This window comes from Rhea americana, unplaced genomic scaffold (assembly GCF_003343005.1).
Source record: "Rhea americana isolate MKP2758 unplaced genomic scaffold, rheAme1 scaffold_55, whole genome shotgun sequence".
In the NCBI taxonomy this organism is placed as follows: Eukaryota; Metazoa; Chordata; class Aves; order Rheiformes; family Rheidae; genus Rhea; species Rhea americana.
This window is the reverse complement of record NW_028186701.1, coordinates 3909292-3927974: the sequence shown is the minus strand read 5'-3', so window position 1 is coordinate 3927974 and position 18683 is coordinate 3909292. Positions and strand designations below refer to the sequence as shown.

General features: G+C 37.7%; 2 protein-coding genes across 2 annotated transcripts in view; both read right to left on the bottom strand.

Moving 5' to 3' along the window:
• Nucleotides 1-791, bottom strand: part of LYRM2 (LYR motif containing 2) — a 2554-nt gene extending 1763 nt beyond the window's left edge. Inside the window, exon 1 of the mRNA XM_085318704.1 lies at nt 785-791. Coding sequence (XP_085174830.1) covers nt 785-791 — 7 coding nt within the window. The remainder of the gene's footprint in view (nt 1-784) is intronic.
• An 819-nt stretch (nt 792-1610) lies between these two features.
• Nucleotides 1611-18683, bottom strand: part of MDN1 (midasin AAA ATPase 1) — a 111759-nt gene continuing 94686 nt past the window's right edge. Inside the window, exons 85-102 of the mRNA XM_085318687.1 lie at nt 18494-18635; nt 17984-18156; nt 16960-17103; nt 15990-16128; nt 15053-15375; nt 14641-14802; nt 14106-14207; nt 13758-13959; nt 12916-13092; nt 11288-11445; nt 9443-9532; nt 8379-8494; nt 7888-8062; nt 7293-7366; nt 7074-7188; nt 5711-5774; nt 3900-4042; nt 1611-2571 (exon numbers count right to left, since the gene is read on the bottom strand). Coding sequence (XP_085174813.1) covers nt 2383-2571; nt 3900-4042; nt 5711-5774; nt 7074-7188; nt 7293-7366; nt 7888-8062; nt 8379-8494; nt 9443-9532; nt 11288-11445; nt 12916-13092; nt 13758-13959; nt 14106-14207; nt 14641-14802; nt 15053-15375; nt 15990-16128; nt 16960-17103; nt 17984-18156; nt 18494-18635 — 2688 coding nt within the window. The 3' untranslated portion in view covers nt 1611-2382. The remainder of the gene's footprint in view (nt 2572-3899; nt 4043-5710; nt 5775-7073; nt 7189-7292; nt 7367-7887; nt 8063-8378; nt 8495-9442; nt 9533-11287; nt 11446-12915; nt 13093-13757; nt 13960-14105; nt 14208-14640; nt 14803-15052; nt 15376-15989; nt 16129-16959; nt 17104-17983; nt 18157-18493; nt 18636-18683) is intronic.

The window sequence follows — 18683 nt, the reverse complement described above, 5'->3', positions numbered from 1 at the left end:
TTTGCCGCCCGCCCCACGCGCAGGTCTCCGCGAGGCGTTAAGCGTTTGCCGCCGAGGCGGCTCCGCTTAGGGCTGCGAACCACGGGCCCCCCTGAGCCCCGCCCGGGCCGCGGCTGGCGCTGGTAGCAAGGGCGGTGCCGCGCAGGGAGGCGGCCCCTGGCATGGCGGGGCCTGCGGAGCCCCCCCGCGGCCTGTGCTCCCGCGCAGCAGCGGCTGAGCCAAAACCGGAGCCAGAGGCACCGCGCTGGGGTAAAAACCTCCACCAATCAGTGTAATAAGAGGATGGGGGGAAGGGGAGGATAGGGATCCCTTTCCCATTTTCTCCTAGGATTAGAATTCACTTGCACTCAACAAAACGTGACAGCCAGCACACTCGGTGCAGTAACACCAGGATGGCATCAAGCAACTACAAGACATTCGTTACCTTCTGCTGCTTTTTATGTACTTGCAGAGCTGTCACTGCTGCTCACAGTGCAGGCCACTAACTATGACGTTCACCGTAGTGAAGGTCAAGGAGCTGGTTTGCAGGGGGAAGAAAAGAAAAAAACACCCTCAAAACAGTTAACACATTTCTTTTGTACCTCATTTACTCAGTGCTTGCTTGCACCAAATACACTGCAAGCCCTTTGTTAATGATAGCTAGAGAAAGCGCTGTGTTCACATAAGCATTTTACTGCACTCAGCTTTGCTCATAAGATTGTGTCTTAGGCTGCAAAGGTGGTGCAGGGGCTTACACTGTATAATTCATGTTGCAAGTGCATCCTTGTGATCTTAAGCTACATACATCCCATTTTGTAAATATTTTTCCCACGTTTTTCATTGGCTGTCTGATGACATAAGAGCCTTTTTCACCTATGCTCTTGCTATCCAACAGAAATTTGAAAAGGAAATACATCCTGGAGAATTTTCTAAGAACACCTGATTTCACAGTTAAATTCCCACAGCATGCAGATATTTCTGTACATGTGCAAGAGAGTTAAATAATCTGGGAAGCATACTACCAGACATTTAAATTCTGATGAGATAGAGTTTTCCCCTTTCAGTTCTGCAGTTTGCTTATCATGAATTAACTGCAGCAAATCTCAGGTATGTCACAAAAGTATCACAACAAACATCCTTGCTGGCAATTTCATCTCTGGGTTTTGTCAGAGCTGCTATCTCACAGCAGCTCAAGATACCTCAGTTACTATTTTTCCATCCAGAGCCAAAGAAAATAAGCTCATCTTTGAGAACACACCCATATTCCAGCCATTCTCTGGCAAACCCACACACCACACTGCAAGTCAGACACCTTCAATTTCTATATGCCAAGAAAAATCTTCAAAAAGAGGGTTTAGACTCTAATGGTGTTTAAACTGTAGCTTAATATTCATGCAGATTTTCACTGTCTGAGCAGAATGGAAAGGAGTCAAAAGAATGGACCAGTAATAAAAACTCCAAGCTGGTATATCCTCATAAAAGGAGGACAGGTTTTGAAATTACAAAAATCAGAGTGTGTTTGATACAAAAAGTCATGTTTGTGCAGYGTCACATACTGCACAGCTTTTCCATGTGGCAAGATTGTTTTGATTTAATCGCATTTTGATCAAGTGAAAGAACAGACATCATAATTACAAACAGTGGTACCTCTTTTTATTAGTACAGACAATATAAGATGCATAGCTTTTGCAATGAAAAATCATGTCCAGCTTTAAGACACCTGGTTAATGAAACGGTCCTGAATGTCTGCCTTGGACAGAGGGGCAAACTTCACAGTGTCAGCTGATCAATAAAGGGAAGATCACATAATGGCATTTTTTGTAAGACTCCCTGTTGACATTATCAGAAAAAAAATTGCAATAATTAAAGAGGATGTGTTTAATTGTATAAGTTTCAAGTATTCAAGTACTTATTTTTTGGTTGTGTAAAAYGATCTGCTTTCCCTGTTTCCCTCTCCTTCCCAAAGAGGCATCAGCCGCATGGGTGAAACGAAAGAATGCTTCTGCAAGACAGCTGAAGTTCTAATGCAGAAGCACCTWCCCAGAAGCAAGACTGATTTTTGTTATTGCAGTAGACAGTGGTAGGAATAATTTTACTTCTGTGAATGTTACAAATACTTTTTATTTTCCTTAAGTAATAAATTATTACAAGAGAAGTTGAAGAAAGTTTTATATTGTTTATGGGAATAGGCAATCAAAGACAGTCTCACCATTGCATAATCTCCTCTGAAAAACAGGAGAGTGCACCTAAACCATTTTGTTCTTAGGCTGTCTGACTGCTAGAAGGCAGCTTCTGCACATTAATCCTAGTTAGAAAGAGACCTTGTGAACTCATCAACAAAATATCATTTCATATATTTCAGCAATTTAGCAGCAATCAGGTATTTACTTGTGTCTACAAACTCTACAAAGTATCTGAGGCAGTCACCAGTTCAAACCACTGTCTGAGAGCATCACTGAGAGTTTCTGGAAGAGAATTCACATCTCTAAGGATCATGTAGAACGGGAATGGGAATTCTTCCATGTAAGATCTGATTTCAGGCAATTCTCCAGGTCCTTTGAATATAGGAACTTTAATGTCCAAGATGGAATCCTGTTAAAAAAAAGAAAAAAAAAATCGATGGGACTACTAAACTACATGCATTCTTTACTGGCCTTTGGTATCATTTATGCTATTTTTTCAAATACTTGAAATTCCTCCTTTGTTAAATTAAGGGTTAATAAAAAAAATCAGATTAAAAACATAAATGTTCTATTGCAGGTCAAATCAAAAATCAAAAACTGAACATGAAGCTGCTAAATGCTTTTACCTTTCTATCTAGAAGTGCTCTAAACAAACAACTATAAAAGATATCAGAAAAGCTTTTGCAATATGAACTTCTATAAATAAATTCTATCTTTCCTTAGTATTTTATGATTTTAGTTTACTGTTATTAGTTTACTTGTATACATTTGATGACTTCTGCTGACACTTCCTGTCATCTGTAAGCTCTTTAGGGCTGAAAGTGACAAATGACAAAAACAGATTAAACCCCAACTGTACTTCTTGTAAAGTAGCTTCCTAATTGATCAMGGTAGTGCTTCAAAAAATTAACCACCCTTGTGAAAAGTGCATTTTCACTGCTCAGAATTTTAGCTTGACATCATAGCTAGACTTAATCAGAAATTTATAACAGTTTGTCAGCTAGAGAATTAAGTTTTCAACAAGGATTTAGTACCATGCAGTTGAGTTTTCCTATGGAAAATAATGATAATAAATACGATACTAAGAAAACATGAACTATTCAAGTACATTCTTCCTTACCTGGCTTCACCACATAGTGAAGCTCAAGTTTGCCCACTTACTGCACTCTGACAGCTGAAAACCTCCAGATGGTTCAGCTTCCTAACCTTTGAAATTTGACACTTTTTTTCCCAGATAGCAAATACAGTATCCAACTTCCCTAATTTAGGCACTAAATAACTCTCATATAGTCCTTCTGTCTGAGGCTTAATTTCATATTGACTCCAGCTGTCTGGTCAAATGGAGACTGCTGTCAGAAGAAATCATTTAGAATCAAAATTGAGAAGGAACAAAGCAGCTCTCAAAGTTATTTGTCAGCCTGCCAGCCAGCTCTCTGATGGCAAAATCTACAGTCATCCACATTAGAAAAAAGCAGTTCTTATTCAGGATATTTGTAGCATAGAAGCTGTGTGGTTTTTTTTTGTTGTTGTTTGTTTGTTTGTTTCATCACAGTAGGGATTAGGGAATAGGGAGAAATTATAGAAGATCTGACACTGAAAAATGTGAAATGGGACTATCTATCTTTGACCTCTGCAAAAGATGCAAGATAGCTATCAAGCGCTACGAAGATAAGAAAAAGATTTGTATCAGTTCTCATTCACTGTACTTGCACACTTTTCCATTGTTCATTCACTCACCCGGGAATTAGGATTGTCCAACACTACGAAAATGACAAAGATATTGGCATTCTGAGCTGCACGAACTGCTGCTGTCACTCGTTCCTTGCCTTCCAAGAAAAGGCCTCTTCCATCAGATACGATCAAAAGCAGCTGTGCTGTTTCTAAGCACAAAGAACAGTTTAAATTACAGAAATTTAGAGTAATATATTTAAAAGAGAAATAGAATATTTTGTTGTTAGTCCTGAAGGTATAAYGGAAAAACTCTCAGAGTTTTTGGAAGGAAGGTGAGTATCAGATAAAATTCTGTGACTTAACATTGTAAATGCAGTTTAAGTAGGTCAAGAAAGATAATCCTTTCCACTGCATGGAACCACTGAGAACAACTTGAGAAAAAAAAAAAAGTCCATAAAAAGGATGAAAGGCATGTAAGATATCTAAGGAATTGAGTCATGGCCTTGCCCTTCTTGCCCARTAAGTGCCGAGGAGTTAAATGTTGGCTAAATTTTAAGAGTCCAACCACTAATCACTAGCTTTGCAGAGTAGTGGCTGCTACACTGGAACAGACCATGTCTAGCTCTTCTAAAGCAGGTACCTATGGGTCCACCTATACTAGCATTTCACTTTGGACTAGAATTATGCTTTTGAGTGTGTTTCCCTGTTGTCTCCTTTTTAATGGGCCTTGGCTTCCATCACTGAGCAATCTTTCAGTACCCCAAATGGGCTACTTCTGGATGAAACTAAACAGAAAGGCACATTCAAGGCAGTCCAACCATGAAAGGGCATTCAGGCCTTGGGACTAGTACCAAGTATTCTGCCCCTTGCTCTGGCTTGCCTAAGTTGCCCATAGTCAGCAGGCATGCCTCTCTAAAGGGCCACCCATTCCAGCTAGGTTACATGTTCTCTCTCCCCCTCTCTCTCTGTCTCTCAAAAAACACTACAGAGGAGTYGAGTCAGCAGGAAATGCAAGTCCTGCCCTCAATGGCTTACAACTTTTCTGCAGACAAGTCCCGAATGTGGCAGGGCTTAGTCTTTTTACAAAAGGGTGGTGATGTCTCCTACCACCTGTTCTCTTGCTAGCTCCATGTGCTTGTTACTGCACACTGACCTAATTCAACAGGAGAAGACATGTCTCGCACTCCGAAYACTCTGGCAGCCTGGGCACTCTGCTGCAAAGCAAAGAAGTGGATTCTGAAACCTGGGTTGCCTGCTTCTGAAGTGCTTTAACTACAAGACTGTTTTTGAAAATATAGGTACCACCATGACAAGCTTCTAACAAACACAAAGCAGACTAACAGAGGCTACTTGTAGCTCAGCCCTGAGATAACCAGCCTTCCAGCTTTCCTGGGAAATGCGAGCAGCTCATAACCTAAATCTGCACCACAGTGAAAGGCAGGTAGGAAGCAAGCATTTCTCTTCAGAACAAGGTGCTTCTGGATAYCTATGCAAGTCAGACTCTCAAGTGCTTAGCAAGTTACAGTCAATAGGAGGCTGGATGATGCTCAGAAGCAGGCAGTGTCTAAGACCTCGAGTTCTCAATTTCATTAAGGTAAACATGACTGAGGATTTTTTCTTAAAAGAGGCAAGTAAGGCATGCTCTTTTTAAAAAGCATTGAACAGAATTTCAGTGATCTACTGATAATTATGAAGTAAATGTCTTCTGGGTTTTGAGCTAAATTTCAAGCAAATGTTCTTTTAGAGAAAGCAATACCCAAAGCCTAGGGCAAGTGATGTCTCAGTGGAAGGAGTCTTTTTGAGAAGATGTTGCTTTGGGACCACAGCAATAATTCAGTTGCCATAGCAACAAGAATATTAACATAAAAAAAGCTTACCTGGATTAATATTTTGAGATAATTGCCGTGCTGCAGCAAACATATTTGCTGAAGATTCTAGAAACTGCAGAAGAAGCAAATACGTTGGTCAGATTTTATTATAAAATAATAAAAATAATAATCGTAGTATTTATGAAAAACACATTTCTGTATTTTAAATGCCAAGACAGTTTAGTTTGACTGCTTACACAAACACAGATCATGGCACTTCCCTGCATTAACTCCTGCTTCAATTTTATTAACTATTTTTGAACTACAGAATCTTCAAAAAAGCCTTCAATTTGAATTTCAAGTTTTCCAGTGCTAATGAAGCCATCAAAACTTCCATAAGCTGTTCAAATAATTAACCTCATTGTTAAAAGTATACACTATTTCCAGGTTGAGCTTTTTCAGCTTCCACTTGTAACCAGTTTATCTAGTTACATTTTTATCATTATAATTAAGATGTAAATTGTCAATTGCTCCCTATTTCAGCATGCTTAAGATCACAATCAAGCTGCTCGGGTCTCCTGCYTTTACATGTAATACTGACAGAACATTTGCCTTCCAGTCCTCTGCAAAGTTCCAGCTGTTCCAAAACTTAATAAAAACAAACATTAACAGCGGAGAGCACTCCTCAGTTTGCTCACTGAGATAAATATTCGGAAGTGCCAATTTTAAGTGTCTAATTTTAGCAACAGGTGCTAAGAKTAAATCTTTACAGCAGGGGAAAAATACAGGTTTTTATCAGAGAAAAACTAACTTTCTGTAGTAATACTTTTTGGATATTTGTGAAATTTTCTTCTTTTAGGAAGTTTTTTTTGCACTCTTACTTTTCCAGACTTGAATAACTACTTCAGCAATTGATAAGGACTGCAGCCCTAGAATACAGTTACAGTCAGCAGCAACCTCTATGCAATATATGTGGTATTACTTAACATAGAAAAGGCAGAGTTCAACAAAAATGTTTTTTTCTTCAGGAACCAGTCAAGTGATATCTGACAAACGTTGAAGTTCTTCCTTCTTCTCCTATGCTTGAACCCATGGCATGAATACCTCCCGAGTTCCCACACACTTTGATGGCATTTGACAATGGGGCACAGACAAGAGTAAGATTGATAGCTCGTACCTAAAATACAGGTTAAGACCCAGTACAGAGATAATTGAATCTTTTAAAGTGACATAGATCAGAATTAAAAGCAAGCAAAATCCTTTAAGTCTTACAAGATACTAACCACTGTCTCATTGCTATTTAATCAGCAGTCAAACACTCAAATATAAACAACCTGTTCAAGTTACCACGTGACTATGAAGCCAGGAAGCTGTTGATGTCTTGCCTGCAAAAGATTTGTAAACCTGTTGCCCAGGGGGCATTATTGCGTACCTGAGCTATCTTTGTTTTCTTTTGCTGAAATTTGCAAAGGCGCAATATCCGTGTTCCTGACTGGTCATTGAATTGTTCGTGGAATGGGTGCAGTAGCTGAACAGTCTCTCCAAAGCTTAAAAAAAAATAAAAGTTAAAAAAAAGTAGTATGAGCTTAAAGCTGGTACTAATCTGTTCTGAAATCTTGAAAAAAAGAAATCACATTTAAAATAAACTCACCTACACACAGCAATTTGTCCCACTTCTAGAAGAGTCAGTGCATTTCCAATAACTGCTAGGGATTCATATGCAAGCTATTAAACAAAAAACTTCAATGAAGACTAAATAAGATTTTTCAGGTTTTACTCAGTTCAGTGTTCAGTAAGCAAAATGTTATTGAATTTATTTTTCATCTTCTAGTAAACAAAAGACTGCCTATCTGGTTTGCTAGTATAGTTATGTGAGATAGAAGTAGCATATTTTTATTGCAATGACTACTTGAGGACCTCAGCYTGTCGATTTAGGTAGACACACCACTTTATGCAGCCTATTGAATTAAAATGCTGAAATAACTATTTAGAAGGAACACATTTTTAGTAGAAAGCCTGCAAGAGAACTATGATGAACTGATACTTAATGTTCCCATGAACTGTAYAACTAAGCAAATTTCAGCCTTTTGTAGAGTTCAAGTCTATGAACCAGAAAAATAACCGCTCTAGATCACCAACGTCAGGCTTTCTAATTATCACCACTTCTGTGTGRAACAGGTCAACAGCTGATAAAATATTCATCAACAAGGGATTTTTTTCCCCCTGCTTTCCTGCTTTATTTTTACCTGTTTAGAGTGATTGTCTATCATACTAGAGGAATCATCAATAGCCAAGCAAATCTGGTACTGTCGTTTGCTAGGCTTGGTCCTTCGCAGCCAGATCTTGTCTTTTCGGAACTGACTAGCAATATATGGGATCACTTTGCGCATGTTCAGTCTTTTCCCTGTTCTGTAGTCTCCTCTGAAAGTTAAAAGGGAAACAGATGAAGTTAAGGGGATTATTGATAAATACTTAACTCTGAAAATCCTGACCTATGCAGCATATGCAGAAAAAAAAAAGTAAAATATTGTAGATACAGCATTTGTAATTTTCATATGTAGGTATAGATTAAAAAAAAAAAACACATTTATTTCTATTCAAAGATGGATGTTTAGTGCTTCTAAGAGAAGCTCTTAATTCTATGCACCTAAAATGGAAGGAAGGCATGAAGCTGCCATTGTAAAGACATTAAGTTCTCAAAATAAGAGTTTAACAGCCTCAGAAAGACCCAACTTACTTCAGCTTGGCTGCCTGTGTGGGTTCCAATATGAGTCGTAGTTGTTCACAAAGCTGCTGTGATAGAGGAGCTGTCAGTGCCAAATAGTTCTGCCACAACTGTGTTGCTTCCTTTTCCTAAAACACATTATAGTAATGAAAGAAACAAATGTGAACTATGCAAAACCAAAACACTTGGAAGCACTGCCTGAAAGAAGAAAATAAACTTCAGTGTACAAAGGGGAAAGTATTAAGTAATTATCAGGTGAAACTATGAGGGAGTTTTRTGAACACTCTATAAAACAGTGACAACATGCATTAGACTTAAAGCATTCCTTTTGCTGCCACAGAGCTACAACATGCAATGATCATTTCTCCAGAAGCTGATGAAGCAACTTTAGTGTTGCTGCCAATACAGGAACATCTGGTAATGGCCACCATCTCAGAGTCAGTATTACAGCAAGGCAAGCCATAAACTGCAAAGTTCTCCACCAGACATCAAAACCAACGTTATTTACGTTAATTATGTTTCAGCAAAATAAGTCTCTACTCTGGCCATTTCATTCAGGAATGATTTCCAAATAYGTTTTATGAGTCATGGCTCAGATAGAGCCAATATCTAACATCAGATTCTGGTTCTGATGTTAGTTAACTCAAACTCTATCACTGCAACTGAAGGAGGCACCTTCTGTTAATTCTGATTTTGTGAAAGTGGTATCTGACACTGTTAACTGTATATGACACTTACTCAAAATGGAAGGAACTTGGCAGGGCTAAGAAAAATATCCCTAACTATGCAATTTTTAGAGATCATTATCAAGATGAATGCAGAATAACTTTCTGCAGATTGCACAGAGCATGTTGAAAGTAGAACTAAAGCATTGCCCTGCTTTAAAAATAGGATCATTTTTCTTCCTGGAGAAGTTAAACATAACAAAAAACCCCCAGCAATTAAAATCATACAATTTTGAATATTTAGATTCCAGTCTGCTCTGCTTCCTCAATGCTTCAGCAGGAAAACAAAATGAAATAATGTACACCAAAGATTCTGAAGACAGAGTTTTATATTAAAATGAGGTCACTAACCTCATCTGGATTTCCAGACTGCAGCATCTGCCAAGCTTCCAACTGCCTTTCGAGTTCCTTTCTCAGCTCTTCAGGATCTCTAATGATGCGCTGAAAGTATATGTGAGACAGTAAAGTAAGTTCACACATCTCTTGATTCTCAAACCTTAGCAGATTATAAAAAGAGGCCGTGTTCTCATTCTTTCAGACACAAAAACACCTGAAAAACCTGAAGGAAGATTTCATTCCAAATGTCCATTTTTGAATAATGTCCATGTACAGGAAGGGTGAACACCTTCCCTCAGATAACCAAACTTGTGATACAGTAAGCACAGAAATAATGCCAAGAATTTATATTATACAGACAATGAAAATATCAAATACAGAACTTCAGGACAATTCATTCAAATTATCTTGACATAAACATCAGATTTTAATGACAATCAAACTACTTACTACTACCTATTTATCTAGTATCTTCCAAAATAAAATGTGTTTCAATTAATTACACATATATATTTCAAAGCCTCACCTAAACACTTAAARAATCAAATACCATCTTCCTCTTTACCTGCCAAAAAATACTGTTTGGTAAGATCTTCTGTAAAAGGACATGCAAGGTATATTACAATTCTTCAGCTTTTATTATACTTTCAGTGACAACTTATGTTCCTGACTTGCAAGACCATAATTTAGTGAAACAGTAGTATGTGGTCTGCATAACTTGCAYGTTTACTATGTTAACCAAAACAATCCTATGAACATAAACCAAACAGTACCAGTAACTTCCCATTCCTCAAGAAACAGCAGCAGRACTCTGAATTGCTACCGCAGGCTTAAGAAAGGGAGCAAGAATGCACACAGAGAGGGCTTCTTCTCTTGCTGAAAGATGAGAACTCGCACTTTGCTCCTTAGCAGTGTTTCCCCCTTCCTCTCTAACWGCTGCTGCAAGGGCTCCCCCTCCCATTTGATTTAATGCTAACTACTGGAACTGGTCAGTGCTTCTCCTGGTTTTTCACATCAGTYGCAGAAAAGCACTCAGCTATTCTCACTATACTAACAGAGTATCCTCTCATTTAACACATCTTTATGCATTAAGAGGGAAATAGCAAATACGTGGCACATACTCCTTTCTGTGTGTACTAAGAGAGTAAAATCTCTCCCTCAAGGTACGTACTCAGGACACAATAATGTAACATAAAATCTGTGTATTTCTAAAACAGACACTGTTATTCTTATTTCGTCATCTGGTTATCCACCATCAACTGCTTATGTGCCAGAAAAGCTTATGACAAAATATGCTTTTTCCACAGCTCTCTAACACTTCATACTGGGCAACTATGAGTGTTAATTGAAGTGCCAAGATTTTCTAAGCTATGACAACTATTTGTCTGACAAGATTCATAATTCACTGCAGTGTACTGTGGAGTACTAACTGAGATGAGTTCTCTGTCCACAGTGGTATTTTAAGGTCACTGCTGCATAGCTGTAACACTCCTCTGAATCCTTTTTATCTTCAGGCCACACTCTTGCCCATTACTTTCCTCCCTACCTGGAAATTTGACCAGCAAATTCATCTGAGCAAAACAGTCCTTGGCAGTTAGCAAAATAAAAGGTATTTTAAGGGGCAAAAATAAGGACCTTCCCACATAGAATCAATAGTGAAGTATTTCCATTTTAAAAGGTATCATTCCATGGTATATACCTTTGGTTTTGTGTTACTTTTTATACTGGTATTAAAGAACAGCAAGCTAYTGAATTGTCTAATGAAAGTAATTCCAAACATTACAATTCCATTTCATGAAATCAGGTCATTTAAAATAGAGTGTTTCTATAACTGTAATCATGAGAAGATGCTCCCCATACCTGGGGAATGTCCACTAGAAACTGATGGGCTGTATGTATAGTAGAGTCCTTGCTTCTCTCTGGCTTCTCTTCTGTCACTTCTGCTGTGTTTTCAGTAGTAGAGTCATTCACATCCTCAGATTCAAAAGTCTGGATTTCCAACTCTGTTTCACCTGATCCTGGAACCACAGAATTCTTACTAACCTCGTTGGTCATATAAATACACATATATGTATACACATAYAAAAAAATATGAGAACCAGTATTATATCTCAACTCTTTTACACCAACTYGTATGCTTTGTAATRCATCCCAGAAATTATTTGGGAAGAGTGCATATATTTTAAAATAATCAATTGCAGGAATAAATTCTAAAACAACTTTAGGAACACATGATACAGGAACCTGCAACACATTAGAACAGATAAGCATTTCCTTAGGCAAACTGTTTCTCTCTTTTGCAGCTTTATTATGTAATGAACAGAAGTGTTAGTGAACAAATCTAAYACTTGAAAATTCCATCTGTGAATGGAATTCACTGTCACTTAGACTCTCTGATAAAGTAACATAAGGTACATTGGAATTTAAGAACATACAGAAAGTCATCATTTAAAAAATAATGGCAAACTTTTTCTTATATTCTGAATGAGAAGAATCTACTTCTGTTATGGAATGGCTTCTTGTCAATCAGAATTCAAATTAGAAACGAATAAGTGGACTAGAAATTGTATTTCAGCAGTGTTTCTTATTGCAGTCAACTGATTTTTTAAGAATTATTCTAAGGAAGTATGACATTTGATGATATATTTCAAAGACACARGTTTTTCAGTACATGCTGTTAGAAAATCTTGTGGAAAAACAAATACTGTAAGACTGATTACATGCATGCCTGTACCATACAGCTAATATGTTTAGGAAGAGATTTATGTGAGGAGATCAAACCTGAAGGGAATGTGAGGAGARAAGGTAAATTCAGGCTGCAAAAGCTCTTTCCTCTCTCCAGGCACGTTTTATGTTATTTGGTAAGAAAAATCATTCAAAATTCCAGCCTACAGTTTCATTAGTTCAGATTCACTCAAATGAAACATTGCTGTTAAAATTGTCCATGATACTATTTATATCTAGCTCATTTTGTTTATATGGGCTGTGTGGCTAAGAAGTCTGATCTGTCATCTTCTCATCTACCAACCATGCACAGCTGTGACATTTTATTTGAGRCAGCTTAGTTTTGTTTACTTCTGTTCCCACTCAGGCAAGAAAGTGGCAAGATAGCAACACTTGGGTGYTGCTGCTGCACCTGATGTCATTCAGCTCCCCAACCTCCTGATGCTTTGTCAGAAACTACATATAAAAGGTCAGTAATGTGCTGCTGCTGAGATTGGAATGCATTGGTGTATAACAGTTATTTGCATTGTGTCTAACAGTGAAAAAATGTTTACTTTTTGAATTCCTCAAAGCAGCAAATAAAGAGACCATTAACTTGAAAGAAAGCAGCAAGTCACACTGCTACTCAATCAATTTAAAAAATTAAAAGCAGATACTTTAGTCTTAGAAAATGCATATAAACACATTATATGTAATTATAAACACCTACATACACGTTTAGATGTACTTTTGGGTGTGCACTTAGAATTYTAAAATATTTATACCAGGATTTTTAGTGGCTGTAGACTTCCTTGTTTCTGGCTTCAACTCTTCTGCGTCTACTGCTCTGAGGTCCTCATCATTCTGCATTTCTGTTTCCATAGGTATATCTTCAGGATCTCCCTCTTTCTTTTCTTCTTCAAGAGGTATAATAGGTTTTTCCTGATCCTTGCTAGCGACATCTGTACAAGGGGAGGGAATTTATTAAGGGGAAAAAAGAAAGGRAAAGTAGTAATGTTACAGATAACATTGCATTCTGAGGCCACTGCTTATCAATTTTAGTGAACCTCAGAAAAGATCACCTGCATTACTTCATCAATCATCAATTTTATCTTTTGCTGTGTTGTGCCATGTTGTGTCAGTGAGCTATTGCTCTGAAAACTTTATGAGTAAAATAGAYAAATTACTGCACTCAATCTAGAAATAAATTTATTTAATTAGATTTAAATTAGAGGAATAGTTTTAAGAGCCATCAATTTGTTTGACACAGAATAAAGAACCTTTTATGTTAACCTAAATATTTAGCATGTGTGGGAGCAATTTTGTCTTCAAAGTAAATGAAGTGAGATTAGGAGAAAAGAGATTTTAAGTAGGTTTAATAGACTAAAATCCCATCTTTATGAGCAAATTCAGTATTTTTGAAAATAAAATTCTATCATTAGTTTGAACCTAATTATTGAAGAGTAGTGTTTACTGAACTGAAATAGTGCTGCATCTTAAACCAAAGAAACATAACCAGACCAAACAATTAAAAAAAAAATGATACTGGGAAAAACTATGGATAAATAGAAGCTTTGGGACTTAATTCTGCAATGACAACTCCTTATATCCAGAAACACCACCATACCATAGGTCTGTGCATCATAGCATTCAGGGCCTTGTTTAATGTGCTCAAATGCATCAGCCTCCTCCACATTTTGTTTAGGTTGAGTTGTATTCTGTTTGGCTTCACTACTGGATTCTATGGTTCTCAGTCGCTTATGGACACGTTCGTTGTGATCTCCCATTGAGCGTTCATTGTCTGCCTGACCAGGTTTCCTCTTGAAACTCTGAAAATGAACAAATCAACACCATTAACTTCATGTGAGCTGCAACCAAACACTGATAAGAACAAGAGTTCTAACACAGTATACCTAAATCCTACCCATTTCCAAATTTTGTACTGAGCTTAAGAAATTGAAAAAGAGAGACGAACCTGGGTATTTTTTCTGCTTTGCTTCTGAGAAGCCATCCGGGCCATGCGTGTGGATTCGTGGCCTTCTGACTGATTTGCACTTGCAGCTCCACTTCCATATTCCTTAGACACCAAAAAAATTGCAATTGTAATTGAAAGAGGGATTTTCATAGAATCATAGAATCAGTAAGGTTGGAAGRGACCTCTGGAGATCATCTAGTCCAACCTCCCCACACAGCAGGTATTGCAACCATGTTTCAGAAATTAAACTGAAATGCTGTGTTGACATCCAACCTGAATGAGAAATGTCTCTCAATTGCAAGCATTAYTCTTGGGGAAGGCAGACAAGGAAATCTGCAGCTTAAGAATTAGCCTAAACTCACCATACTGTTTACTAGGAAGGTATCTACCTGATCTTCATTATTTTAGTGGATTTAAAATTCAATTTTTAAAACATCAATCAGTTCTTAAAATACAGCAGCAGTTTCTTGATTATGATTTGAAAGCATACTCCCAAGGTCTAGCATTTCTAACTCATACACTTCATGTAGTTTACCTCTTTAGACTGGTCCCTCTCTGAAGCATCTCCAGCCAGCTCAACAGCACTGTCACTCTGCAGGTTTTCTTGCCCAGTCTGCCCTTGCGTTTCATGCTCCATTCTTTCCTCAGGCTCAGGGACCTGCTCGTCCTTCTCTGAATTTTCTTTATCCTCTTCTTCCTGAAATATTGTTAGTTTAYGTTAACATTCTAAAAAGTTTGGGGAAGGAAAAGGGCAAGGAGGTGACAAGAATATGGATGACAGAAATATACCAGTTTAATAGTAAGCAGATCTCTGTTACCTGATGGAGATTCTCACTAACACCCTACATATCTAATCTCAAACTTGTCTCAAACTGTTATAAGTCATATCCATTTTATAAGTTTCTTATAAGAAAAAATAACATAAGCTTTTATTTATTTTTCTCCACCTGAGGTTGAAGGCCTTGGTCAGCAGTGGGAATTCCCTTCTCTTTTTCCTCTTCAGCAGATTCATTTCTTTCCTCAGCAGGTGGTTGTTGCTCTTCCTCTTCAGCTTCCTCGGTGTCTTCCATATTTCCATCTTGATTGTCAGCATCTTTCTCCCCTCCACCTTCCTTTTCTTCTTTATCTTCAGAAACRTCTTCTTCAGCTGGCTCTGCATCTTGATCATCTCTATCTGTATCACCACTGTCCTCTCCATTCTGATCTTCTGCATTCTCTGTCTCATTTAAATCAGGAGGTTTCTCATCTATTTCAAAAGCATTCTCTTCTTCTGAATTCAAGAATCAGAAATGTATACAAAACTTTCAGTATAGTATAGAGACAGTGAATATTAMAAATATCCARAATTAATYCCCCCCCCCCCCCAAAAAAAAAAAAAAAGCTTACAGAAAAGATAGAGGATTCTATACATAGAATCTAGTTTTCTACAGTAGATATTTTCTTTAAGTATCACAGCTGGTTCACATCTAACAATACAGCAGGATGTATTCCTGTTAATTTTATCTAATTTTCAGTTCAGTTGACTTTACAAATGCTTGTAAATATCATATAAAAATGTAATATCATATRAAAATGCTAGAAATGAAAAAGCAACTGTAGAATGAAATGAGCTTCTAGCGTAAGTTAGAGTACATCACATATCATAAGAAAGCATGCTCCACAGCACATGTGAAAGGAATGTAAGGGGACAGATAAGACCTCAAGGTCCCCTTTTGATATCTAAGGCCAAAATATAGAAATTAAATTGCAGCTTTTTGTTATACAGAATTCAGTCATCACCACCTTTTYATTATTACTTTAATAAAAAGAAACTCATTATCTGACTGTTCCCCTTTAATTCCAGCTGACTTTCCACTGGGAATCTGTACAGAGTTGCAGCTGTACCTTCACCCTCTTTCTCCTCATCATCACTCYTCTCATCATTCTCCAGGTTGAAATCATCAGGAAGATCCAAAGGTTCAACTTCAGGCTGCTTTTCTTGCTGCCCATGATAAGGATCTACTTCATTCTCATCATACTCACGCTGCAAGCAAGAAAATGAGGAAAGAATAGCACAGGCAAGWAAGAAGCAGGATGGAAGTAGGAGGAAGAAAAGAAGTAAGATACTGCTCAATTCTCTAGGACACAGAAGTACTGGATACAGTATGTTCTGAYCAGTTAAAGAATTTACTATAGTGCACATCCTCATGAATAGAAAAAATGATTAATTTGGAAAATGCTTTTAAGTAAATCCATACTTATTCAAAAGTAGGATGTTCTGTGTTTTGAATATAGTTTTCTCAACTTGAAATCTCTGAACAGGATCTGCCACCCATCAGGATGCATGCCCATTGTCCAGCCTATGGTTCTGTAAGATTTTCGGAAAAGCCCTGCTCATGGACATACAAGACCCCAATTTTAGAAGTATGCAATGTTATTGGTATAAGCAAGTACATGTATTTAATTGTTTTCCTTGAAGTCTTTTCATAAATGTGCTCTTCTACACTATGCAGAACCTTTAAGTGTACTATATACAGATTTTAGGATGAGTTCCACCGACCTGAGATAACTGCTAAAGACAACAGAAGAACTTCCTAGCTGTGCTCATCAAAACATCAATCCAGTGCAAAGCCTGTACTGGCAGCCAGTACTAATTTAGGTTAATGTAAACAAAAATTCCTTCTGAATTTTCTATCAGTGAAATATCTATAATATATTGGATACAATATTGTAAACTTTTGGCTCTGAAATGAACCAACTTTTCTGAATATGCTTTGGTATTAAATAAAGAGCCCTTCAAATTCTCAGAARGGCATGAGGTGAGCAACAGGATATGGTTTAAAAGCAAGCTACTTGATTCCAAATCATTTTTTACCTCATCAATTTGTTCATGGATTTTCTCTTTGTTTCCACTGTCCTCTGTTTGCTTCTCTTTTTCTTCATCCTTGGGAAATTGTTTTTTATCATCCTTGTTTCCTGCACCCAAATTATCATCTTTTGCAACGAGCTCTGAATCCTCCTATTAACCAACAAATCAGAAAGAAACTCAATTATACTACATACTTCTCAAAGCATGAGTAATAAAATAGCATCTCCTACAGAAAATAAACCTAAATACCTTAGGATATAAAAAAGTATCTCCTTCCAAGACCAAAGAGCCTGCTATGCAAGGGAGTACCATCTTGAACAATCTATAATAATCTCTGTATTATCAGCATCAATACAGAGAACTACAAAAATTTATAATCTGCTAGTCTAGCCTCACCTGGCAAACCAACATACAACTTGCATCTGAAGCAAGCAAATGGTTCAGATGGGAAATCCAGCATCCTAATTTCCACACCAAGCTGCAGCTCATCATAGCACATATAAATTGTAGTTGCTCTCCTGCAAGTAGTTGAGAGCTGAAAGCTCTTGARGACCAACTGTAGAACAGTTAATCTGACTGCACCGAGTTAATCCARTTCTGCCTTCATGATATGCAGCTGACAGTGTGATTAATCTCACTTAGGCAAGGATTTCAAGAGCGGCAGTTTCGCAGTCCAATGGCTCACTGCCCTTGGAAAGAGGAAATCTTGCTCTGCACAAGCCCTGCATGTTTTCTCCTTCACTGCTCCTGCCTTTTCCCTTTAATGATATTTACAATGTCTCAGCTCTGATGCAAGCTGATGACCCAATGATCAAAATTAGTCTAGAAGATAGGGCTGTTTCATTTTTAGACTGTGTAGKGAGCAAAACTGTCTCACAGAATGGCAAAGGCAGGGGAGAAGGCATGCAACYAGTTCCCTTTCCAAACTGGCAAGCCATCAAAATCACAACCTATATCCAGGTTTAGGTCATATCAAGTTGATGGAGTTTATTTCCTTTGGTATCATTCTCTCCAACCTTACTCTCTTTACCTCATCCATTCCAGGTCCAGTTTCTTCTGTTTTACTACTGGCATCTTCATCATCCTCCTCTTCATCTTCATCCCCCCAGAGCCTCTCATCCAGTTTATCATCAGCCTCAGCRTCATCAAGATTTCCCATCTGCTTATCCAGCTCCTCTTCTTCATCTGATTTTTCATCATTTTCTGTGTATAACACCATAGCTCAGAATGTGTCTCAGTACAGAAGAATTGAAGCTTTGTTTTTTGGTTAACTTCAGAAACAAACAAGCAGCCATGTTCTTTAGCATCTTAAATTAAACTCCTCACTCTATGCAGGTGCCAAACTTGGATGACTTAAACTTTCCATTCCTATCCTTTTCCCTCCTCCATTTTCAAAATGTTTTGGCATTACTGGGAGGGGAAAAACAAAGGTCCATTCCACTTATCTATTTATTAGTTTTGAAACTCTCTCCTCTTGTGCAGACAAATTTAGGATTGGATTGATTTATTGTATGAGTCTGCCCTAGTGGAATAGCCAAACCTTTTTTCTCCTGTTCTCCATCATGCATTTTTCCTTYGAAGTCTTCTGACATTTCAATTGCATTGTCTTCTCCTTCAATGTCTGGTTTGGAATCTGGATCCTCCTTCTCCTTCTCTTTGCCCTTCTGAAAAGTGTCTTCTACCTGTATKATTGATAAAGCCAAAAGTTACAATGCTACAATGCATCTTGC